This window comes from Tursiops truncatus, chromosome 8 (assembly GCF_011762595.2).
Source record: "Tursiops truncatus isolate mTurTru1 chromosome 8, mTurTru1.mat.Y, whole genome shotgun sequence".
Classification (NCBI taxonomy): Eukaryota; Metazoa; Chordata; class Mammalia; order Artiodactyla; family Delphinidae; genus Tursiops; species Tursiops truncatus.
Window position 1 is genome coordinate 54,954,277 of NC_047041.1, and position 26,294 is coordinate 54,980,570.

The following is a 26,294-nucleotide window of genomic DNA, read 5'->3' on the forward strand; positions in this document are numbered from 1 at the left end:
CTCTAGGGATGAAAGGATCTTAAGGAGAAGATTTTTTTTAATAAACTTATTTATTTTGGCTGCGTTGGGTCTTCAGTGCTGTGTGCGGGCTTTCTCTAGTTGTGGTGAGCAGGGGCTACTCTTGGTTGCGGTGCGCGGGCTTATTGCAGTAGCTTCTCTTGTTGCAGAGCACGGCCTCTAGGCACGTGGGCTTCAGTAGTTGTGGCTCGCAGGCCCTAGCGGGCAGGCTTAGTAGTTGTGGTGCAAGGGCTTAGTTGCTCCACGGCATGTGGAATCTTCCAGGACTAGGGCTCGAACCCATGTCCCCTGCATTGGCAGGTGGATTCTTAACCACTGCGCCACCAGGGAAGTCTCGTTCCACCTTTGAATCAGTAAGCAAGGTATTCCACATTCAAAACAAAACTTTCTTTTTTTGCATATTCTTACTCCTTTACCCTCACCAAACCTGCTCTTCAGCTTCAGTGAAATCTGCAGTTTACAGTCTCCCAGTTCCAAATCTGTTCCCTCATCTGGTTTTGCTTTCTTCCCTTTCTACCCTGGACTCCATGATGATTTATTTCAAACTCAGTCTCATCAACACTTTCAAGTCCATTCAGCCATCTCTGCCCTTCCACATTGACCCTGAAACAGCCCTCAACCTTGAATCAGTTTCTTCCCTGCATCCCTCCTCATGATGACTGATCTATTAGTTAACTATTAGTGCATAATACGTTATCCCAAACCTTAGTGACGTAGACCAATAATTTTTTTTTTTAATTTCATACAGTTTTTGCAGTTTCTATGGGAATCAAGAGTGGCTTAGGAGGGTGGTTCTGGCTTGGGATCTCTAAAAGGTTGCAGTCATCTGAAGGCTGACTAGGGCTAGAGGATCAGCTTCCAGGTAGGTCACTCACATGGTTGGCAAGTTAGTGAGTCAAGAGGTCTGTTTCTCACTATATGGATCTCCTTATAAGGCGGCTTGAGCATCCTTATGAAATGGTAGCTGGCGTCCCCTAGAACAAGTGTTCCAAGAGAGCAATGTAGAAACTGCAGTATTGTGATGTGCCTGTGTGTGTATATACAAAATCAGGTTTTATATTTGTGTGTATATGACACATACCATGAAAGGGAATTTGTACAAAGCAGTAAATCTAGAACAACTTGACAGAAGTAAGTTGAAATAATATTAGGTAGCATTTGTTTAAGTCCCATTATAAAAAGAGCACCTTGTGTGTATTATCTCATTTAAACCTCACAACATTCCCATGATGTAGTAATTATTGTTCCATTTTACAACTGAGGAAACCAAGGCCTAGAGAGAAGAAATTATCCAAAGTCTGATATCACCAGAAGACTTCCCAAGAACACACAGATACTACAGAGTCCTAGTTATCTATTGTTGCATAACAAACCATTGCTGTGGCTTAAACGATTTATTTTGCTCTCAAATCTCCAGTTTGGGTAGGGTTTAGTGGGGACAGCTCATCTCTACTCCTCTGGGCAACTTGAAGACTAAGAGCTGGAATCATCTGAGTGCTCATTCGTTCAGCAATTAGCAATTGATTAGCAATTGATGTTGGCTGTTGCCTGGAATCTTTGCTGGGATTATCAACGGGAACATCTGTATGTGGCATCTCCATGTGGCCTAGGCTTCCTTACAACATGTGGCCAGATTCCAAGGGTGAGTGACTGGAGAGAAGGAAACTATATCATCTTTATAATCAAGCTATGGAAGTCATAGCATTATTTCTGCCATACTCCTGATTGGAACAGTCAAGCCCAGCCGGGTTCAAGGGGAAGGGAAATAGATTCCATTGCTAGATAGAAGAGTGGTAGAGTTCTGAAAGAACATGTGGGAACAGAAATGTTGCTGTGGCCATTTTTGGAAAATGTCCTCTGTCCACAATAATCCCTCTCACATGCGAAACACACTCATTCCTTCCCTGCAAAACCCAAAGTCTCTTCCCATTATGACAGCAGACCTGGGCTGTTCAGAGACTAGGAGGTTGCAGTCATACTGTGAAATTCCATTTATATAAAGTTCAAAAGCAATAAAATCTGTAGTTATAGAAGTTGAAGAATAAATACCTTTAGCGGAGCAACTACTTGAATGGAGCTTGTAGGAATGTACCAGGGTGCTGTAAATGTTCTATATCTTGATCTGGGTAGGAATTATATAAATAGATATGCACATGTAAAAGTTTACTAAGCTGTACATGTTTACCAAGTGCACATGTAAATTGTGTCCTTTCTGTAGATTATACCTCAATAAAAAGTAAAAGGGCACTACAGTGGTAGATACAAGCCATTACACATTTGTCAAAACCTGTGGAATGTACAACACAAAGAGTGAACCCTAATGTAAACTGTGGACTTTGGGTGATAATGATGTATCATTATCATATCATAATCGATGTGTAGGTTCATTGATTGTAACAAATGTACCACTCTGGTGTGGGATGTTGATAGTGAGGGAGGTTAGGAGGCAAATGAGAATTTTCCACTCAATTTTGCTGTGAACATAAAACTGCTCTAAAAAATAATTAATTAATAATAAATTTTTTAAAAAGCCGTAAGTTAAAAGGATTGAAAAAACCTATCTGTGCCAGTTAGGGGCCGTGTGTGTGTGTGTGTGTGTGTGTGTGAGAGAGAGAGAGAGAGAGAGAGAGAGAGAGAGACAAATGATAGATGAATGAATATATGGATGGGTGAATGAGTGAGTGAGTAAAATGATTTAAGGAACAATGGAAATTTTTGGTTCACTTAAAAGTGAGTGCTGGGGTAGTTCTGGCTTCAGGCATTACTGAATCTAGGATTCTAACAGGGCCAGTCTTAGTATCTCTCCATCCCTCAGCTCTGTCTTCTACTGTGTTGGCTTCATTCTCAGGCTACATGTGTTGGCTCCCAGCAGTTCCAAGCTAATATGTTACGCCTGCTTATAGGCTCAGAAGAAAAGAGCACATGTCATTTCTTCCAGCAGTCTTAACAAAAGTCTTCTTGCTCTGTTGCTCTTGACTCCATCTGAGTCACATGCCAATCCCTGAACTGTGGCCAGGGGAATGTAATGCTCTGATTTGCCAGGCCTGAACCACATGTTACTCTCTGGGAAAGGACGAAGGGTGTGGGTAAAGTCAGTTATTCCCAAAGCACAGGGAGTGGGTGTGAGCGTGGGCTTGGTTTCCCTTAGGAAAGTTAGAGTACTATAATCAGAGGAAAATAAAAGAATGCCGCACAGCAAAATCACAGATGCTTACTAAAGTAAAAGATGGCAATGTGATAAGAGTCATAAAAATGTTCCTACCCTTAGATATAGGATTCCCATCTGTGGGAATAATCCAAAATATGGGAACACTTACATATACAAAGATTTTAATTTCAATGCTATCTAAAAAGATTGACAACTTAATTGTCTTACAATAGGAGAGTATTTACATACCCCATACATCTGTTTCAGTATGTAGTCATTTAAGATGAAAATTACAAATAATTAACATCAAGGAATATGCTTATGATAAGTGGTAAAACCATGTACATATAAACATCAAAAAAATAATGGAAGAAAAACACGCCAAAACAATAGCATACTAGAGTGGTAGAACCATGGACGATCCTTTTCCGTTCACTGTATTTCCAAGTCTTCTTTTAGTATTTATATTATTGTTATGATTTAATGTATTTGGTAAAACTCCTTAGTGTCTTACCAAGAATACTTCTTTCTCTTAAGTATGGAGTAGAGCCAGAATAAACAAACTGCTACATCAGTTGGCTAGTGATTGTGGTTAAGGTCATAGATCCTCAGAGTTAGAAGAAACCTCAGAGGTATTCAGTTTAAACCGCCCCCCCCCCCCATTTTACAGGAGAGGTGTCTGAGACCCAGAGAGGTAGATTGAACCAATCAATTAAGATTTGGATTTTGGTGAGATTGTCTGCTTTTCTGAAAACCCATCCTCAAGTTCAAGTTGATATCTAGCCTTCCTAATTCAAATTAAAGCAGTTACCGTGTTTGTTGGGAAAGTGGTGTTCTTAAAAGAATATTAAAAACTAACATCATGGCCCTTTAGGTCCTTCCCTTTCACATCCTTGCACTCTTTCTTTGTAAACAACTTAGTGAATAAATGCAAAGGAAGCCCAGATCTGGCTAAATTTAATGGGCCAATGTTTACTTCTTTTGGGTATCAACTTATTCATTCAATGAATGTCAGGCCATGAAATTATGAAGATGAATAAGATACAACAGTTATCCTCCTGGAGCTCACAGTTGAGTGGGGAAGTTAGACACATGCAGATAGCTCTATATACCATAGGAGACTGTGGTAACACAGAACGTTCACAGAAGCATTTAAGGAGTGCTATGGGATCAGGGAGAAAAAGATTGTTTCCATCACAGAAGGCTTCTAAGGAGAGGTAGCATTTGAGCTGGGCCTCACAAAGTAACAGGATTTTACCAGGCAGAGAAGTAAGGAGAGGGTATCAAGGGTGTCATGGCAGAGAAAATAGGAGAAGCAAAGGCATGGAAGCATAAAAGGACACATAGAAATGAAATGAGAGATATTGGATTCTTAGTGGTCCTCAACTGGGAGTACCTGTCAGAACAACTTGGGGAGCTCTATCAAATTTCAGAAGATTGTGATGTACACTCTTGGCTAAAAGCCTTAGGTGGCCACTGAGATCTTGTCCGTACCCTAAATAATTACCACAGTACCTCACAAGAGAGCACCAGACCTAATAGCACAAGTTATTGCCATTTAATCCTCGTTGGAACCCAAGTGGCAAAAATACTGTCTGCTCTGGACGGTGATTTGACACTGATTAATGACTTGATCATTAGAAAGCCAAAGGGAATTGCAAATGAAAATAGAAATAAAGACATAATCTCACACATTAAGTTTTCCCTAGTTCATTTTTGAAAAAAAAAATTCAGGTTCACCCAAGTGCTAAGGTGCCTCAGGTGAGGAGCTGATTATAATCAGTGATTATCCAAGGTGAGATCCAAAATATTTCATGAAGATGGAAATAATAACCCTGTCGGAAATGGAAATCAGCTATCATGGGGGAGGGGGCTATAAATCCAAACATAATATTCAACTTGTCTTCACCTCAGAGAGTTTCCAGCTGTTTATGACATTTGCTGTGATTTGCCAGAGATGAAATGCATTTTTTAAAACTCTGCTCCAGCCAGCAGAATGAAAGCCTTGGAGCCATAGTCTCTTTCAAAAAGTGTTGAGCACTTGTGAAGTCTTCAGAGAAATGGTAGAAAGTGTCTGCTTTCTTGTCAGTTCCAGTGAAGGTTTTTTTCCTGTAACCCTAGGATTGATCATTATTTTCTAGGTGAGCTAGTGGAAGACCAAGTCAGGTCTCTCATGGGTGAAAGGGCACTTATTGAGATGCTATGGGCTTTAAACTTATCACATGAAAAAAACCCCACAAACTTAACCACATCAAGGCCAGCAGTTCAAATCCAAGCCTTGCTAAAGGCAGAGAGATAATAAAGGAACACATGCTTATGAAGAGCCTGAGGAATATATGTGTTGAGAAATGATTGTGGGAAGGAAATGGTCCAAACAACGCTTGTGTGAGTGTGCTCATGTGCGCGCGCGCACACACACACACACACACATGCGCGCGCACCCTGAGCTGAAGTGTACAAGGCAATCAGTGCTGATAACAGTTATCTCACCAGACTCTCATTAGATTGGAGACTCCTTGAGAGCAAGGACTGAGGTTTTTGGCTTCTGAGTCCCCAGCACTGTTGACTGAATTACTGAATGGTGTGTTGAACCCAAAAGTACAGTGGTGTGGGCATGTGGCAATGTCTTCCCACAGTCACCCAGCCTGCCTAAGTTTCCCCAGGCAGGCGTTACACCTTCATGCTCTGCCCTAGGGCTGTTCTCCTTCCATTCTTCCTCTGCCTGGAATGCTTTTACCCTGTCCCTTCATCCACCCCCTTGCCTTTTGAAGCCTATCAAAATCCTTCTTATTCTTTATAGTCCATCTCAAAATGTCTTTTGAAAATAATTCTCCAAGCACAGATAGGAGCAGGGCATGTTCTTGAAAGTCAGAAAGATTTGGGTTTGAATCCAGTTCTACCTCATTCAAATTCTTGAACAAGTTACCTCATGTCCTTGTGCCTCTGTTTCCTCCAGATGGGCTTTGGGGAAGATTTAATGTGAAAACGTATGTACGGTGCCTGGGTCAGTGACCAGCACAGGATAGATTATCAGTAAGTGTTAGCTCTCTGAAACCCAGCTCAGTTCTTTAAAAATGTTAGGTCCCGCTGCCCATACATTCTTTAGGTTTCCATTAGACTTCTTCCCCCTCCCCAACCCCAACTCCCTCATCAAGAATAACTGCTCCCTCCTCTGTTCTGTAGTGCTTTGTTTATGCCTGTTTTCTAGCACTTAGTATAAACTGACGTGTGCTGTAACTCATTGTGTTTCCCTCCCACTTTCGCTGAAAATGCCTCAAGGGCAGTATCTCCAGCAACTACATTAGGGACTAGCTTAGGACAGACATTTCATAAATGGTTATCTAATTGAAACAACATTTAACCCAGCTTTCCAGGAGGCAAAGTGAGCATGTAACATGTCTTCTCTCAACCAGCGTTGAATGGTCTAAGTAGCAAGGAGGAAATTCCCCTGCAATTAAGTGGTTCAGAGTTGATTGCTGTCCATCCAGCCCAAGTGAGCAGAGCCTCCACTTCCAGATGTCTTTGTTTCTCTCACTTCCAACTCAGCCCGGCCAGAGGAGCATTCCCATAAGGGTAACTCAATATATGGTGGTTGTTTGTTGTGTTTTTTTTTTTTTTTTTTTGCTGATCTGATTAGAGTGTGAAATATTTTCTTTGGAGAAAATGCACAAGAGTGAGGTTTTCTTCTTTTTCACAAGGGATAGAAGGTGAGGGAGAAAGAGGAAAATTGAAGCCAGAGGAAAATCTGTTGTAACCCAGGAGATGAACACATACAATCAACACATCAGATACTGTCCTGGGTCAAAACTTCAGAGCCTGAGCCATAAAGGACTCCATACCTTTGCACTGATCCTAGGAAAAGAATTAAACAGAAGCAAAAGCAAAAAAATTTAAAAATCTCTTCCCCAGAAGCTATTCTTTGCAGTGATATCTATACCAGTGAACTGGAAGCAACCTAAAAATTGAGTCCAATTCAACAAATATTTACTGAACTGCTAAGTGCAAGGGCATTGGATTTATGGAGATAATGGTGAAGATAGACTTTTAACCTTAGGCTGTTCTTCTATTCACTCAATTATTTTCATCCTTGGGAAAAACACAGTATTTCAGTCAGTGTTCACCTAAGGAAGCAGAACTCTTATGAATTATGGGATAAGGGGTTTATTATAGGAATTGGAACTTGCACAATTGTGGGAGAAGCTGGGGCAGTGTAGCTCTGAAAGTGGAGGGGGGCGGGGATCAGTGAAGTCACCAACCAGAAGAAAGCAAGCACACCCAGCTGCAGAATGGGGCTGTGATGGGGGAGCTCCTGGAGAAGTCTAAGGGGGAAGTCTGTGGGTGCTCAGCCAAGTGTCTGGTGGTGGGCTTGGAGCTATGATGGGCCAGCAGAGTCAGCAGTGGGAGGAGCTGGATGTGGAGTGGAGGAGAGTGAAGACAAGCTGGCACCTGCCGGCACCTCCATGTCTGCTGTCAGACCCATGACTTCAGAGAGCAATGGCTGCTGATTCACTTCTGCTTCCCAAATCTCAAGCAACTGTTCTTTTTAAACCAAGTTTAACCTAGAATCATACAGTTGCAGCTTAAGCAAGCGGACACACATAAATTGCCTCCATCATCACAAAGTCATTTCTGTCTTTTCCCAATTTTCTACAATGGAAAAAGAGTGTCCTTTTAAGTCTAACAGGACCTGAGTTCTAATCCTCCCTAGCTGTATGTTCTCAGGTAAATTACATTTCTGGACCTGAATGGATCAGGAGCCCTTGCTCTGTGCTACCATAGCTCTCTGCTTCTCTCTGTTGTAGCATTTACTTCACTTTCTTGTCATTATCTATTTATGCCTCCATTTCCTCCACCAGACCACAAGCTCAAGCACGGGGATCATATCTGATTCTGCTCTATAGTTATGGTACCTAACAGAACCTGGCACAGAATAGATGCTCCACAGATGCTTGCTGAGAATGAATCCTTGAAATGGAGAAGAGAAACTCATCAGACTGTCAAGCTAATAGTGGAGTCCGGCACAAAGACATTAAGGAAGTGTACCCTTCTCTGTCCCTATCATGCTCTCAGCACACTGTAAAAACAGGCTCCAGATACCCTTACTTCATCCATAGCTTCTATCTTAAACCATTCCACTTCCCAGCCTGTTTTAATCATCCCGATTCCTAGCTCCTGGGCTTGTCTTCTCTTTACTACCCGCAATCACCTCTTGGACTTTTACTTGAAATGTTCAGGGCTTTGGCTCTCTATCTTGTTTTCCCCTCTGATTAAACTATTTCTACTTTCTTGACATATTTCTCACCCTCCGAACCCTAGATTCTCAGGTCAAAGACTACAAAAGTTCCTGCCCTCAAGGAGTTCTCAGGCTGGCGAACAAAAGACAAGGAAACCAGCAATTCCGGGACAGTGTAGTAAGAGGTCTGGTTGAAGTATGTGCAGGGTACTGTGGGAGCAGAGAGAGAATGACGAGCACCTAATCTTACAAAGAGAAGGGTAGCTGTTAGAAGGAAGTATAGTTTGATCTGGGTCTTAAGAAATTGCTTAAGAAATTCCCAGGCAGAGAAAAGGGAGGACATGCATTGCAGACTGAGACCAACAATGCAGAGGTGTGAAGACAGGAGAGATCAAGTTCTGGGGGGGCTGCAGGCGGGTTGGTGTGGTGGGAAGGGCTTGGAAGCACAGTTGGGAAGTGGAGGGAAATGAGCCAATGTTTTAAAATTCAGAGATTTCACATAAAATCCTGGATTTCCAGCTTCTGTTGAAAAATCAGAAGATCTGGCCACACCAGGCTCTCATTCTCACGTTAGCTGAGTATTGTTTGTCCTTCTTAGATGCCAGGGGTGTTTTATAACTTGCAAGTCTCTACCACACCCTTTTATCATCACACTTGCACTCTTGTTTTTCTTTAAGGGAAGAAATATTTCTTAGTACCCATGTCTCTGTGGAAAGTGGGGAAATGGAGGTTAGATCACAAGGGGCAGGCAATAAAAAAAAAAAAAAAGCAACGAGGAATAGCATGTTTCTTTGTGGACGTGAAGAAATGTGTATCTGTTGGAGAACTGCAACTTTCTCTTAAACCCGGGTCCCTCACTCATTTATGTTACCTGCAGGGTTTGCTATATAAGGAGCGATGACTTCATGGGGCTGCCTTACTTTTCATAAAACTTTGCAATGTTCACAGGCCATCAAGAAGGAATGTGCCAGGAGTGCTAGTCTTAAAGAAGGTGTAGGAGACATGTGCATGTCTGGCCAGAGCCTGTCGAAGAGAAGCCAGCACTGACTTTCAGAGCCTCAAATAGGTGATGAATCAAGTAGGAAGAGATTGAGAGGGCCCAGAAAAGGGCTTGTCCATGGCCCAGAGGCAGCTAATGGCAGGGGTTCTCTGCAGCTGGTGACAGCGTGGAGGAAATGCTGTGCAACCCCTGCTTCCAGATCCAGGGCCAGAAAACCAAGCTGCTCCCAGTAATCATGCAGAACTGGCCCAGCTTCTCAGTAACAGGGTTACTGGATCCTTCAGAAACCCCCCTAGTCCTCACATCCTGGGACTGACGGCGCTGCACTTCCAAGTACTATCTAAGGCCTCCAGCTTTCCCAGAGCCTGGAACTCCTCCTCTGGGCTCCTCACAGCTGGCTGAGAGGCTGCCTTGAGCTCCTTTGAGACCTCCTGTCTTCAGTGATAATTCTCTGCAGCTTGGCTCTGGCAGTCTTACCTCCTCTCCCTGTGTAACTGATCCTGGTCCTCTGGCTCTGTCAGCACCTCTGCTGAGTGCACCGTGACGTGTGTGAGCCTTGAGCTGGGAGGGAACGCTCAGAGCGAAGTGTGAGTTTCTTCCCAGGCCATTGAAGCTGCCTTTCCGTGGTATGCAAGACACTTGGTCTCTGCTAGTAGGAAAGGAGTGCCTTCATTAGGTGGTAAGGGAGAAGGGATCCCTTAAATCTTCAAATTGATCTCCCCGATTCCCCATCTTTTCCCACATCAATTCTGCTTGTACCTGCTGAATTAACTTACACTAAAGCCTAATGCTGAGCATGCTCCTGTGTGGTATTGTTTGTTTGTTTCTTTGGCCATGCAACGTGGCTTGTGGGATCTTAGTTCGCCGACCAGGGATCGAACCCTCGCCCTCGGCACTGAGGGCATGGAGTCCTAACCACTGGACCACTAGGGTATTCCCATGAGGATGTTATGTTTCTGATCAAAAGCCTTCATTGGCTCATTTCCTTCCAAATTCCAACCAAGTCATCTGCCCTGGCATGCTGGAACTTTCTCAGGATGACCCCAAATGTTTTTCTAGGCTTCTTGGTACCTCTCAGGTAATCCTAGACGCTTCAGCAAAGGAATGGACCTTAGCTGTTATTTTGTCTAATCCTGAATTTGATGATAAGAATCTCTTTGTGACATCCCGGCTTCACTGCCAGGGGACGATGCAAGGTAATTTCCTGTTGGGGGAGTTGGAAAGTGGTTAGGTCCATCCAGGTAGAACTAAACCTGGGGCAAGAGAGAGATTTTATATACAAAAGCATTAGAGTTAGCCCAGTTGTGTCTTGTTGGAGGCCAGGCTATCCCTTACAACAGATGTTCTCAAGCCACAGTGGCAGAAAAGGCCCAGTCTGCTGGTAACAGGGGACTCAGACCAAACCAATACATGTGTCTGGGTCCCTTTCAATTGCAACCATACTGCCTTGCATCCTGTGGCTGCCCCTCCTCTTCCTAATGGGTGCCAGCATATCTTAAGCACCACACATCATGGATTCAAGTTTCTGAGAATTTCATCCCAGAGACTGGGAAGCAATGAAATGTGGAGGAACAATCCTGGTCTTTGGAGCCAGCCAGACCACGTTGGGTTTTCATTGTCTTGCATAGTATGATGTGGTTAAGAACTCTGGCTCTGGAGTTAGGCAGAGCTAGGTTCAGATACTATTCTACCATTTCCCATCTCTGTGACTAAGGACAAATTACTCAACTTCTCTGAGCCTTCATTTTCTAATACGTAAAATAGGGACAATAACACCAGCCTCATTGATTTTTGGTGACAAATGATAAAGTACATGTGTATCAGCTAGAATGTCTTCAGCTGCAAGTAACAAATAAAAACTCAAAATTGCTGAAACAATTAGGAAAATGTATTATCTCACAAAACAAGAAGTCTAGAAGTAGGAAAGTTCCAGGATTGGTTTATTCTTCAAGGACTCAGATTTGTTCCGTCTTTATGCTCTTCCAACCTCAGCTTGTAGGCTTTCCTAGGCTGGCCTTCCTCATGAACATAAGATGACCGCCACAGTTCCAGACATCACATCCACTACAATATGCAAAAGTAGAAGAGGATCATCTCTTTTGTGTTTTCTTTTTAAGAGTAAGAAAACCTTTCCCTGGTGTTATCACAGAACACACTGTCTCTCTCCTAGAAGTCTATATATGCTACTTCCTCTCACATCTTTGGCTGGAGCTGGGTCACAAGCCTACCTTTAATCCAATCACTGACAAAAGGGATAGAATCACCATGATTGGCTTGGCCAGTCATACTGGAGATAGAGTCCCCTTTCCTTAGGGATGGATATCTGGACAAAACTAGGATTCTGTGAGCAGAGAAGGAGTGGGATGGTTGTTATGTAGACAGCCAACAGTGTCTGTTACCACATGGAATCTGGCACATGGTAAGCATTAAATATATGTTAGCTATTGTTGTTATTTATTATTATTAGCTGTGCAAACTTATTCAAGTCACATATCTCCTAGAGTGCCAAGTTTCTAGTTTGTTGGATGGTTATAAAATTAAATGAGATGGCATATGTAAAGCCTTAGGTGCTTAGTAAATGTAGCTGTTTATTGTAGTGGTACATAATTATTGCCAGAGGACTTGGGCAGCAGGCTGACCATCTTCAACAAAGGTTCCTGGGATGACCTCACTAGAGCACTAGAACCAGTTCAAATTTAATGTTCTATAGTTGTGATTGTGCATGTTAATTTGCCAGCCCTAATCCTTCAGGAACAGTTACGTATGCCTTTGTGTCAGGAGACCCAGTTAAGACAATGATTCTGCTAAGTGACCCACTGTGCTGGTGCCCTTGCCCCTAGAGGGCACTAGAGGCCTCCCCTACTCAAGGGTTTGATGGCCTAAGATTAACAACCCATTTACCACCAAGAGTAGATCTCACTTTTTGGCCTTGAGTCCTCAGCTTAGGAGGGGAGCTTGATGGGCAAGAATCATCTTCTCCACGGCACTTAGGACTATAGCTTTGTCGGATCCAGATTCCCATCCCAGCTCTATTACTTACTAGCAGTGTGACCTTAGGCAGAACTCTTTATTTCTCTTTGAGTATCATTTTCCTCATCTGTAGAATGGGGATGATCATGTAATATCCATTAGAGTTATGGTAAAGATTAAATTAGATGGTAGCTGTACATAATGCTTGTCCAATTGGGTGAAGCTTAATAAATGGTGCCTGTGTTCTTGTAAGTACTCAATAACTGTTTGCTGATTGACTACAGAAGGTGAATTCATGCACATATGCACTTGAAGACAGTGATAATTAACCCAAGTCCAATGCTTATACTTTTACAAACTAAATTTTCCCAGTAGAGGTAGAAATTAGCCTTGGCCTAATTTTTACACACGATGATACTGAGGCTCAGAGAATAAGAACTTAGTGTGGATCTCAAAGCAAGTTAATGGCAGAGCAGGGATTTGAACCCATGTATCTCTGATGCCAAAGCCCCATACTCTTCCACTGACCCATCTTTCCCTCTTACCCTGCTCATTTGAAGGCAGTGACCCTCACTAACCACACGTTCCACATCCTTCCCCACAGCGGTCTCTTTAGCCTCTGAGTTCTGAGAGCACTTGCTTGAACCTTCCATTGGTTCACACTTATGAGTACGTCCAGTTAGCCAGGCCATAAACCTGGGCTCACCCTCCACCCTTCCCTCTCTTTCACTCTTCATGTCTAATAGGTTACTAATGTCTGTCAATTCTACCTTTTAAATAACGCTGAAGTCGTTACATGCTTCTCTCTTCCCACTACCACCACCCTGTTTCAAGCCTCCAACATCTCTCTGAGTAATGCGGCCTGGAGTAATGCAGCAGCCTCTCGACTGGTCTCTCTGGCCCCCATGCCATTCTCCAATGACATTTCTGACAGAGAAAGCTGACCGTGTCACTCATACACCTAAAACTCCTTCAGAACAGGTGTCCCTGCTCACCTGCGCAGCCTCATCTTTCATCACTTTCCCTTCAAATTCTGGTCGCTGGTCTCTTGTGATGACCTGCCGTCCCTGAACAGACACACTGTCTCTCCTCTCCAAGCCTTTGCACATGCTACTTCCTCTGCCGGAATCAATGCCAACCCCACTCTCAGGCTTGCCTGGAAAACCCCTCCTCATCCTTCAGGATGAGGTTCAGGAAAGCACCCCCTCTTTCTCTACCTCCTACTCACAACTCAAGTGATCCGGAAGCACCTTGCACTTACTTCTATCATTGCACTGATCTCCCTGGATTGATAACTTGTAACTGTCTTTTTCTTCTCAATCTTTACCACGAGATTGTAAGACCATTAGTTGAGGGCAGGGTTCCCTAACTTATTCGTTGCTCTACCCTCTGATGAGTAGCGTGTTGAAGTGTTATCACTGCACTGAAGTCTTATCAGTGAAGGGGAGCTCTGCAGTTTCCACTGAAGTTGCCCGACATAGCACCACATTCACCTTCCCTCCCTCTTCACCCCCAGAATCCCAACCACAAAATATAGCATGATGACTTACTTCCTTGGGAGCCTTCCAGCAAGTGGAGCATTTCAATAAACAAACAATAAAAGCGTAGAACAAATGGGAGAGGGAAAATGTAGGCCCTCAAGAGGAGGATTGAAATCAGACTTGGCAAGAGGCTGTGAATGCTTCTAAGTCTGATAGATTTATGATTGGGAATTTTGTGTTTCCACGTGGACCTTGCCTGCCTCTATTATGCTAACAGGCAGGGCTGGAGTGAAAGTGATTTGAGGAGAGGAGACCTAGATTCTTCTGACTTGGAAACAGCTTTGAGTTTCTACATTCCATCTTCAAACACAGGGATCCTAAATGGTCTTAGGGGGGTACAGATGCCTTTATGCACACGTGTGCTCTCTCTCTGCTCTCCCTCTCTTTCTGTCTCATGACACACACACACACACACACACACACACACACATCTATATGTAAGGATTGATTTTTTAAAAAAACTTGATCACTTTCTCATACTTACCCAAGAAATTAGATCGATAGAAAAGAGACCCATAAGCTTTTTTATTTTTCTGGATCTCAGGAGGATTTAGGCATTTTAGATTCTCCTATTTGTCTGAATGAAACCAAATGTCTCCATTCCATGTCTCAGGATTCCATTCCTTCTCATTCATGCCCTAACTTTCATCAAAGAAACCCGGGGAACCTGTGACTTCCACTAACATTATAACTGGGCAGCCACAGGATCAAAGTTTGAGTCTGATTTTCAATTATATTAGTCCTGAAGTTGTAATAGGTAAAAAAATTATTTTCAAGCCATAGTAGAAGCTCTCCATTTCTCTTAATGTGCCTAGAACTGAGAGTGTAGAACTCTGAGCTTGTGATTTTCTTCCAATAAGCCTCCTGGTGCCGTCAGAAGCAGCCAACCTGTCTCAAAATCCTTGTAGTCACAATTCCCACCACAATAGTCATTTCAGCAGAAATCTGGTCTCCCAAAGACTGGCCTTGAATAGGCATTTCATCCCAGGTATTCACAGGTAATAATTTTTTTTCATTTTTTTGTTTAATTTCACAGGTGATAGTTTAAGTAACCCTTGCTGTTACATGTCATGGATTACTAATTACTGGAAGAGGCAGTCCACCACGGGCCCCAAGGGTCCCCGTACATCCTTGTTTTTTATTTATTTATTTTTTGCTGTGTTGGGTCTTCGTTGGGTCTTCATTGCTGTGTGCGGGCTTTCTCTAGTTATGGCGAGCAAGGGCTACTCTTCGTTGCGGTGCTCGGGCTTCTCACTGCACTGGCTTCTCTTGTTGCGGAGCACGGGCTCTGGGCCTGCGGGCTCAGTAGCTGTGGCTCGCGGGCTATAGAGCGCAGGCTCGGTAGTTGTGGTGCCGGGGCTTAGTTGCTCCGCGGCATGTGGGATCTTCCCGGACCAGGGCTTGAACCCGTGACCCCTGCATTGCCAGGCAGATTCTTAACCACTGCACCACCAGGGAAGCCCACTGTACACCCTTGTTGAGCGTGCCAAACTGCAAGGCCTAACCATGCTTGGACCCTGGGTCATTTCTGTAACTAGTCTCAAAGGCAATTAAGTAGACCAAGGTGACCACAGCATGACTTTTGTACAACCATTCACTCACTCCCTTGGGGAAGGAGACTGGCTTGTTGGTTGCTTGTTGTAAAAGGTTCTGAGCCCTTGTCCAGGGCTCCTCAGTGACAGTGCAACCCCATTGCATGTGTAGCTGCCATCTGGGCCCATTGCATTGCCCCATAGGAATTGAGGGCAAGGAAACCAGCTGTACCATGCTGTTGTTCCTGCTCTTTGCAGTGCTGTGAAATACAGTCTTTCTCTGATCCACTGAACTTGTCTACTTTGGGGACCTCTGGAGTGTAGCAAGCCAACTTGGAGTCTTGTTACTGCTTGCCATCTTCCATGAGGTTGGGGTTCTTCCCTGACCAGTATCCCATTTTCCACTGACAAAGACCTTATAGCTGAATTCAAGCCCAATCAGGTCGTATAACAATCCCAGAGTCCCATCTCTGAGGGTCAGTTTCCCAACCACTTTCCATATCAACTACTGTATCAGCCAGTGTTTTTCCAGTCAGAAAAACAAATCCTTCTAGGTCTGTGCTGTCCAGTACTGTAGCCATTAACCGCATGTGGTTATTTACATTTAAATTATTAAAATCAAAAGTAATTAAAAAGTTAGTTCCTCAGTCACACTAGCCGCATTTCAAGTAGCTACATACGCCTAGTCAATACTGTACTGGTCAGCGCAATTAGGACATTCCTATCATCACAGAACATTCTATGGGACAGCACTGCTCCAGATCATTTCAAGCAGAAAGGGATTTAAAACAGGAAATTGTTAAGCATATGGGAGTAAACCAAGGAAGAAAGGGCTTAGGAGGGTTAGAAGAGAAAAAGGGACATGAAGAGGGTGCCGCCACCCTGGGAGAAGCCAGCCCACAGTAGGTAACTGATCTATTAGGGGTGTCGCTGCTGGGGGCACCACCAAAAAGCAGGACAAAACGATGCCTTCTTCCTTCCTCCTGCCTTTCGGTCTCCTGCCAATACCTTCCATCTGGCAAGAGAGGCTTAAAAAATAATTTGTGAGTTCCTATACTTCTTGTAGTACTAAAGAGAGCAAAGGATGGGGGGAAATGTATCTTACAGCAAACAGACAAATAACTGCAGAGTAGGGGTTTTATCAATAATAATAATATTATTAGGAGACGCCAGGAATCCCACCCTGTAGCTCACATCCATTCCTTTATCTCTAGCAACTGCCCCCTGCCCTTTATGTTCCAGCTACATGGCACTGCTTTCAGTTCTGCCCTGAAACCTTATGATATTGCTCCTCCTCAAATCCTGCACATACTGTTCCTTCTGCCTGGAACACGCTCTCCCTTGCTCTTCACATAGCTGGCTATTCTCATCCTTCAGATATAGGTCCGATGTCACTTCCTCAGAGAGACTTTCCATGACCTTGCCAATCTGTCTAAACTAGCCTCAGCTCTCCTACCTCCTGCCCCAGCCATCAAGTCATCCTGTTTATTTTTTTTTTTATTTTTATTTTTTTTGCGGTACGCGGGCCTCTCACTGCCGTGGCCTCTCCCGCTGCGGAGAACAGGCTCCGGACGTGCAGGCTCAGTGGGGCTCAGGGGCCCAGCCGCTCTGCGGCATGTGGGATCCTCCTGGACTGGGGCACGAACATGTGTCCCCTGCATCGGCAGGCGGACTCTCAACCACTGCGCCACCAGGGAAGCCCATCCTGTTTATTTTATAGTCCTTGTTTCAATTGAAAATTATCTTCTGTGTTTACTATGTCTCCTCTCACTAGAATGTAAGCCATTGGAAGGCAGGGGCTTTGTCTGTCTTGTTTGATACTGTGTTCTCAGCATTTAGAACAGTGGCCGGCATGTAAGAGGCCCTCAGTAAATATATACTGTCTAAATGAATAGTTTCCATCCATTCTTAAGGTCTGAAATCTTTCCTGTCTCTCTAGCTGGGTGAGGTATTTCTGCTATGTGTTCTAAGAGGAACCCAGACTTCTCCCATTGTGACACTTAAAATTACTGTAATTACTTATATCTGATCCCTTGCTGGACTTAAACTCAATGAAAGCAGGGACCATGTCTTTCTTGTTCACAGTTGAGTTCCCAGTGCCTAGCACAGTGCCTGGGATATAGCTGAAAGTGAGAAATTACTTGATGGATTTGGTAATCATATTGTTCTACCAAAGAGTTTGGGAGAAGATTTATTAGTGATGGGTATATTGAAACTAAGCAAAAGAAAACAAGGCAATTATTAACTCTTGGAAAAACTCCAGGAAAAATCTTGGCAAAAATGGAAATGCTATCACACAGCCCTGCACAGCTTGACTATGAATAATATTTACATAGCTGTAATCAGGGTCAACAGAACTCTATTAGTTATATTAGACTTTATAAGTTGTTAACGTTTTGACACTTTTCTATACTGGTTAGTAAATATCAATAGTAGTTACCCCAAGCTCCCTGAGTACCCCACTGCCACTGCTCCAGCTGCCCTTGCCCCCCATCTTAAAACTCCTTGAACCTTCTCAGGATCCACAACTACAGAGACAATACCTGGCACAGACTGGGGCTCTAGACCCTGCTGGAAAGGCCAGCATCTCTTTGGATCCGTCAAGTGTCCGTGTCAGTCAGCAGCCTACAGCCCCTCCTGGGCACTGCCTTTGGTTTCCCCAGAAGGCTTAACTCAGCACTGCTTGTTACACCTACCGGGGCCCAGGGAGCCCTGCATAGGAACCATCCAGAGACACCCGGCTACTAGCCAGTGGCCAGCCTGCCCCACCTCCCACATATCAACCCCCATTCCTGAATGTTCCGCCTTCCCCCAGCAGGCTCAGACCTCACCCCCGAGAGATAGCAGTCCTGGAGGGAATGCTGGCATCTCAGATGGCAAATATTTTTAATGGTACTCCTGGTCATAATATGTAAATACCACAGAATGATGTAACCCAAAATTGTGATATAATTATATTGGAAGATAGGCAGGGAAGTGGTGTTAGAGAAATCTTCCATTGTTCAAAGTCAATATATAATGTCTGAACTTAAAAATCAAGAAATAACAGTAGAGCTATATTATTTGGAAAACAGAAGTAAATACCAAAAGAAACAGCTGGAAGAGTTGAAAGTGTCTAGTTGTCTCTGAGAAGAAGGGCTTGGTGTGGGAGAGATGAGACAAGAATCTACTGTTTTCTATCATAAGCTTTAAAGAAAATTTGACTTTTGAACCATGTACATATTACTTTTTTTTTCTTTTAGGAGACTATTCCAGGAATCCTGATGAGAGGTGATGGTCAATGGTGATGGCAATGAGAGAGATAAGTGGATGCAAAATTATAATTAGGATATGAATTAGCATAACTTGGTAATTGCCTGGTGCAAAGAGTGAGAGAGGGGGAGAGGGAGGAGACTCACACAGATTTGGGCGTGTAAGCTGGGATTAGAGGATGACAGTTTCTTGGTGAGCACTTGGATGCCAAGGGTCCCTCCAATCACCACATAAGGCAAGAGTGACTTACTCCACTTAGGAAGATTGGAACTAGTTCACAAAGAAGGGGTATTTGAGCTGAGTCTTAAAGATAGTATAGAAGTTCCCGGTTCCACAAAAGATGAGCTCTGTGGTGAGAGGGTATGTTAAGGGAAGGATATTCTCAGGCAAGGGTGATGGGAAATAATAGGAAGTACAAAGGCACAAAAGCATGGAAGCATTATTTTGGAGGGAAGATATTGAGTTGTCCTGTGTGGCTGCAGTGTGGGAGGCGAGAAAGAAAGAAAGACGTTGGGGAAGAAAATGGTGAAAAATGAGCAGTAACGAGAGTCTGTGGCCAGAATCCAAGAGCCTGTAATGTAGTCCAAGTGGTCCTCTCTCTCGAGCTGGTGGCGGAATAACAGGTACAAACCTTCTGGAAAATCAACTTGGAAATATACATCAGAAGCTGTTCAGATGTTTCTAACCTCTGTTCTAGTGATCCTTTTCCTGGGGATTGTTCTTAAGGAATACTTTTTTTAAAGGATGGAGTAAGCAATATACATTAAGATACTTATTACATCAATATTGGAAACAATAAAAAATTGGAAAACAACCAACATTTCCATCAGAGGAGACTACCTAAGTAAAAGATGGCACATTCATCCAATGAATAATAAATACAGGGCTTCCCTGGTGGCACAGTGGTTAAGAATCCGCCTGCCAATGCAACGGATACGGGTTCGAGCCCTGGTCCGGGAAGATCCCACATGCCGCGGAGCAACTAAGCCCGTGCACTACAACTATTGAGCCTGTGCTCTAGAGCCTGCGAGCCACAACTACTGAGCCCACACGTCTAGAGCCTGTGCTCCGCAACAAGAGAAGCCACCGCAGTGAGAAGCCCGCACACCGCAACGAAGAGTAGCCCCCACTCACCGCAACTAGAGAAAGCCCGCGCACAGCAACGAAGACCCAACACAGCCAAAATAATAATAATAATAATAATAATAATAAAAAATACACAGACTGGAGTGCTTGTCAGAATTTAGGTGAACTCACCCAGGAGGCCTGCTGGGCTCAGGGGAGAGGAGAAGGTCCAATGTGGGCAGGAGAAGAAGGGTGGAAGCAGAGTGGACCCAAGGCCAGTCCCAGCAAGGGCACAGGCAAGGCAGCCACCATTATGGGGCATTTGCCTTTTGGTATCTCTTTTAATCCTCACAGCAATAGCAATCTTATGAGGGTGGTACTAATACCAACCCGATTTTACAGACAAGGACCTGAGGCTCAAAGGAATGGAGCGATCTGCCCAGGGCTATCTAGCTTCGACGTAGATTCCACCCCAAGTCTATGTGATGGCAGAGCAGTCAGTGCTTTCCTCTGCACCATGACGGCAAGTGTCAACAACCACCACGTTATCTATGGGGCATCCCTTTTTACATGGCCCTGGCATCTTTCTTCAGTCTTGGGGTAACAGGGCCAAGACTGTGTGGACACCAGAGATTGGCGGTAAGTAGCAAAATGGAAAAAGCTGTATGATGACATATTCTTATTGCTTACAAAGCTGAGCAATAAGAATATGTAATTGTATCAGTGATCAAAGCTGCCCCCCAAAATTGTGCTCACAGTCAACAGCAGGAAGGGGCAAAAAGAAATGGAAACAGATAATGTGTGAATGGGTTATCTCTTTCTCCTAGTTTTGAGGTTTCTGTTCTTATCACTGTATTATGTGCACAATAAAAAAACAATTTACGGGGCTTCCCTGGTGGCGAAGTGGTTAGGAGTTTGACTGCTAATGCGGGGGACGCGGGTTCGAGCCCTGGTCCGGGAGGGTCCCACATGCTGCGGAGCGGCTGGGCCCGTGCACCACGGCTACTGAGCCTGTGCTCTAGAGCCTGAGAGCCACGACTGCTGAAGCCCATGTGCCTAGAGCCCATGCTCCACAAGAAGAGAAGCCACCACAATGAGAAGCCCGTGCACTGCAATGAAGAGTAGCCCCCGCTCACTACAACTAGAGAAAGCCTGTGTGCAGCGACGGGGACCCAATGCAGCCAGAAATAAATAAATAAATAAATATTAAAAAACAAAAAACACCAATTTACAATGAAAAATGGAAACATGGAGAAAATATGAGTCGCTGGGGTGGCCCATGGCCATGCCTGGAGCCCAGCTGCAGCTCCTGGCCTTCCAAAACCATTCTGACAGCAACACACATAAAGAAGAAGTTGGCTTCTTCTGAACAAAGGAGGAAAGGAGAGAAATGTAGTGTGTGACCCATGCCAAGAGGCCTCAGGTCCTTGCCATCATGCTTCAGATGTTGGTGTCATGGCTGCATCTATGTGACCTTCTCACCTGGGCCAGGGATGTATGGTTGTGACCAGAGCTTCCCAGTCCAGGCCACTTTGTATCTGATGGTCGTTGCTGTTCCCCATTCATTTTTGTTGTTGGCTCTCCCACCTGGGGCTTGAGTTTGGCCTTGCTGGAGGAAGAGCCAGTACAGGATTCTCTCTGATTGAGGGACAGAGGCCAAGGTAACCTCAGCCAGCAAAGAGAACAGTGAAACAGCAACATCCATGCTTGGGTTTCAGAGCTGGGGCCCAGCGAGTCTTCTTTTGTTCATGCTCACACTCCCTATCTCACTCAGTTTTACTCTGTCCTCTAGATCACCATTCCTATCATGATTTCATGCACTTGCCCACGCTGTTCCTTCAGTCTAGAGCACCCTTTCTGGTGCTTCCTGACAGAGCTAAACCCTGCTTATCCTTTAATACCACGTCCTTGATGAAACTTTTCCCGATCTCCTTTTGGGGAATGAATCATTCCCTCCTCTGACTCACACAGAACTTGATTTGTATCTTTCCTATGGCAATTGTATTTTTCTGCAGTATGTTATAGTTATTTGTGTCCATGTCTGTTTCTCCCACTGAATGGCGAGCTTCTCAATGTGGCCAAGGAGCATGTCTTATCCAACTCTGATTCCCCACACAGCGTGGCCAACGCCTGCTATATGGTAGGTGCTCAATCAAAGTGTGGAATGACATTAAATTACAAGGGCTGAGTTCTTTGTCTTCCTGTGTCATGGATTCTCTGGGAAAGCTGTTGAGATTGTGGGCAGATGATCAATTGGTTTTATATCCCTTTCTTTCCTGTGCATTTTGAAAGGGGCTGGAAGAGGAAGAGAGTTAAAGCTATCTGCGGATCCATATTGCAGAGATTTCAGCCAGGGGTCCTTGGAGAGGGTAGTAATATGAATAATAACTAACGTGTGCAGGGACTCTTATACTTTTACACCCATTAACTCTGCTGGGTCTCACAAGGACTGTAGGATGTAGGCTGGGTAGGCAATATTTGGCTTGTCCCAGTGTTATAGCTGAGGAACCCAAGGCTCAGAAAAATGAAGTGATTTGCTCAAGATTACATCAACTCAAAGGAGAGCTGGGACTCAGACCCAGACCTGTTGACTTCAAATCATATGCTCTTGGGATTGCAGAGGCGACAAAAACACAGACTCTTCCTCTTGATAAATGTTTGCAGAATGAAGGAAGGAAACCAACAGTTTAACCCTTGAGGAGGTGTACCTGCATCAGACCCCACTTGTTATCCTCACACATGTTTGTTTGCTCATCTAGGGGTTTAGCTCCTCAAAGGTAGGATCCATGCCTTCTCCTTTATTTCTCTCCCCACAGCTCAGGCCTTTGGCAGGCGCCTCACTTTTGCTGGCTCTTGGCTTCCATGTCTATAAAATGAGGAGGCTGAGCTAGAAGTTTAAGTCGGGTCACATTCCCACCAGCGCCCAGCACAGAGCCTGGCCCACAGTTTCCATGAGCCTCCCCATGGACGACTCTCAGCTCCAACACTAGAGGCCTCCAGGACTCTAGCTGACATGATGGAGTGTGTACCCTGCACGCTGCAGCCTCTTCCCAGGCTGGCTTTGGAAACCGAGCTTCCTCCAGACAGCAGGACTGCTCCGCTCACACAGATCAAGTTGGGAACCTCATTAGTCATGTCAGATGACACAGTTAACACTTGGGGCTGGCATGACCAGTTCATCAAAAGCTCCTATATGCCTGGCTCCATCGCTGCAGCTGAGGAACTACTGTATGTGGAGCAGGCAGCACGTCAGAGGAGCAGTGCCAGAGAGCTTCCAAATTGGTTTTGATTAATTGCATGGACATGTCTTTAATTGGTGCCAGGCTAGCGGCCAGAGAACTTATGGGAAAGCAGGATGTTATGCTTTCATTCCCTGAAGTCCCATAAAGCAATGAAAGATGAGGAACAGAATCACTGCTCGTTGAAAATTTATTGACCGTGCAGACCCAGAAAACAAAAATTAACTATCTGAATCGAAACCTAACCTCATTTTCCCAACTCATTGGAAGCCATGCATGTTCCCCTTTGTGCCCCTGGCTTCCTGCTGAGATGTACAACTGAGTGAAAGGTGTGATTTCTAAGGAATGAGTGCTGTAGCATGGAGATGGTACCCTCAGCTTTCCCATATGGGCGCAGAGGTATCTGGGAAGGTCCCTCGCTCAGAAACATCTCTTCCTCCAGCGCATCACCGTCCCATGAACTGATATCAGTCGTTGATCCGTTTTGGGTGAAGTATTCATTTACACATTCATTCTTTCTTTTCCATCCTTAGAGATTTGTGTTGAGTGTGTCCTAAATACATAGCACTGTTCTGGTGTCATGGAGAATACAGAATGGAATGGTGTCAAGTACAGATCCTTCCCTAAGGGAAAAGGTTATCTAGGAGAAAGGAGAGGATGGGTACACAAATGAACTGATGCATGATGGGTGCATCACAGAAAATGAAGCATTGAGATTTGCCATCAAGAGGACTTGGGTTCAAATCTCAGCCCTGATTCTTATTTCTGAGTCACCATGGAAGTCACTCCGATCCTCTGAGTTTTAACTACAGGATAGGATAATAACACTGCACCTGGCTGCCATGAGGCTTATAAGAGGTAGCAGAGTTGAAAGAACACAGTGCAGGACCTGGCACCGACCAGTAAACGGTTGCTAATTCTGAATAAGCGGTACCAGGGAGGTTCTGAGAAAGTGCTATATGACAGTTCATGTATTCAAGGAACAAATGTTTACCAATTACAGACTCTGTGCCAGGCTCTGTGATGGGCATTAGGGATTTAGACATGAAGTTCTGCCATTGACAAGACTGAGATCCACTAGGGAGTAGCAATGCTATAGTATGGTAAGAATGGCAAGTCGTTACATGTGTGCTGACAGAAGTCTGCTCTGAGCCAGTGGGGAGGAAAGGAGACAGTGGTCACTTTCACTCAGGGAAAATAAATAGGATAGATTTGCCTGAAGAGGCGATGCTTGAGCTAAGTCCTAAAAAATGAGAAGATTTTTGTTTGTAGATAAAGCACAAAAGGGTATTCCATGCGCAATACCACAGTGTTCTTTTTGTTTCTAGAACAAGCAGTGGTTATCCCCTGAGATTTTGGAGTTAGCTGCTTTCTTTGTATGGAAAGTTCTTCCCCTAAATTTCCCCAAAGGGGACTTCTTGACATTTATAACCTGGTATTTTCTTTTTTTTTTTTTTTTTGCGGTACGCGGGCCTCTCACTGTTGTGGCCTCTCCCGTTGCAGCGCACAGGCTCCGGACGTGCAGGCTCAGCGGCCATGGCTTCACGGGCCTAGCTGCTCCGCGGCATGTGGGATCTTCCTGGACCGGGGCACGAACCCGTGTCCCCTGCATCGGCAGGCGGACTCTCAACCACAGCGCCACTAGGGAAGCCCAACCTGGTATTTTCTTATTCATTCCTTTGTTTATTTTATGTCTCCCTGACTAGAATGACAGGTCCAAGAGAACACAAGATCTTGGCTGTCTTTCTCTCCACTCTATCACAATGTCTAGGACACTGCCTAGCATAGTGTAGGTGTTCAATACATGTTTGTTGCCTGAATAAATAAATAAACAACAGGAGGCACAGGAGGGCCTACTGCAATCAAAGAACCATAAGCACACAGCCTGGTGCACAGCGGGCATTGAATTTTTTTCTCATAAAATTGAACAACGAGGAATACCTAAGGCATAGGCTGGAGGAATTGAGGTGGGAGATAACAGAAGAGGTGGCCTCTGAGCTGCTCCCTGAAGGCCAAGAAGGATGACAATGTGATGGGGATGTTGGGAGGGGATCAGGAGGACTAAGTAAGATAACTTTTCAATCTCTTCCAACCTTGAGCTTCTAAGACTTTCTCCCAAACAAATCAGCTCTTGCCAACCTTCCGGGTCTCCTCACTCACACTCCTCCTTTCTACTCCACTCTGTCTGGAGGCTGTAAGGACATCTGACACACCATTTCCTGCCAGTGTAAATCACGGACTGATATGTGATGCTTGTTCTCAGTTTTTACCATCCCCCAGGTGGAGATGGCCCTATAACTCAGGGTGGAGGCCCCAAGCAAAGGCAGCCTTTCCACAGGATGGCAAATAAGGGGGAACTTGTTTACCCACCAGCACCTTCCTGGCCCTGCTCCCAGGTAATTTTATGTCCTCTGGTCCTGGATCTACTTCTTAGTTGGATGCACCTCAGTTCACTTGCTGGAGCACTGATGTGTGACTGTTTAACTGCCGCTGCTTCCTGTCCCAGGGATCCTGGGCCTCAGGGAGCATGAGAAAGAGACAAGAAAGAGAGCTTTATATGAGGTAAGCTTTGACAGTCATAATAAAGGCCAAAAACTAACTTACACTTACATAGTGCTTAACAATTTACAAAGCCCTAGAGAACTCCTGTTCATCCTTCAAGACCCTGCACAAATGTTACCTCTTTTCACCCAACTTCAACTCCAGGTAGAGCTAATCCTTCCCTCCATTATAGCCCTTATTACCTTGTAATGAATTTATTTGCGTATGTGTCTCATTTCCTTCATCAAACCATCAGCACCTTGGGGACAGATCTCTTCTCTCTAGTAAAACACATTTCTTTTTTTCTTAAAAAGTAATTTTCATCATACATATTTTTCTAATTATGAAAGTAATATTTATAGATATAATGATAAAAAATTGTATATATAAAAGTATAATGAAGAAAATTTTAAATCACTTATTTCATCACCCAGATAAAACCACTGGCACCATTTTGAGTATATCTTGAGTCTTTTTTTAGCATACAGAAAGTAAAAATGGACTATGTAATGCATCTGGTTTTATAGTCTGGCTTTAGCATCTATTCCATTGTGAACATAAACACGTCATTGACAGTTCTTCAAAAACATCATTTTAAATGGCTGCATTATTTTCATTTAATGAGTATACCACAGTTTACCTGACAATTTCCTCATTGTGGGACATTTGGACCAGTTACTTCTTTTTACTGTCTTACAAATAAAATCAATAACTGTATACATAAATCTTTGTCTGCATCTTTGACTATTTCCCTA

General features: G+C 44.2%; 1 protein-coding gene across 6 annotated transcripts in view; it reads right to left on the reverse strand.

Moving 5' to 3' along the window:
• Nucleotides 1–11,272: 11,272 nt before the first annotated feature.
• GVQW3 (GVQW motif containing 3) overlaps nt 11,273–26,294 on the reverse strand; it is a 30,079-nt gene continuing 15,057 nt past the window's right edge. For 2 of the 6 annotated variants that reach the window (XM_073808421.1, XM_073808419.1), the window contains exons 2-3: nt 25,743–25,820; nt 23,083–25,515 (exon numbers count right to left, since the gene is read on the reverse strand). Coding sequence is in view for 1 of the 6 variants with exons in the window: in XM_019948804.3 (XP_019804363.1) it covers nt 22,939–23,223 (285 nt within the window). In the remaining 5 variants the exon portion in view is untranslated. Of the gene's footprint in view, nt 11,464–13,957; nt 25,821–26,294 lie in introns of those variants that run through there. The other 4 variants (XM_073808420.1, XM_073808418.1, XM_073808422.1 and 1 more) reach the window with 3 other exon arrangements.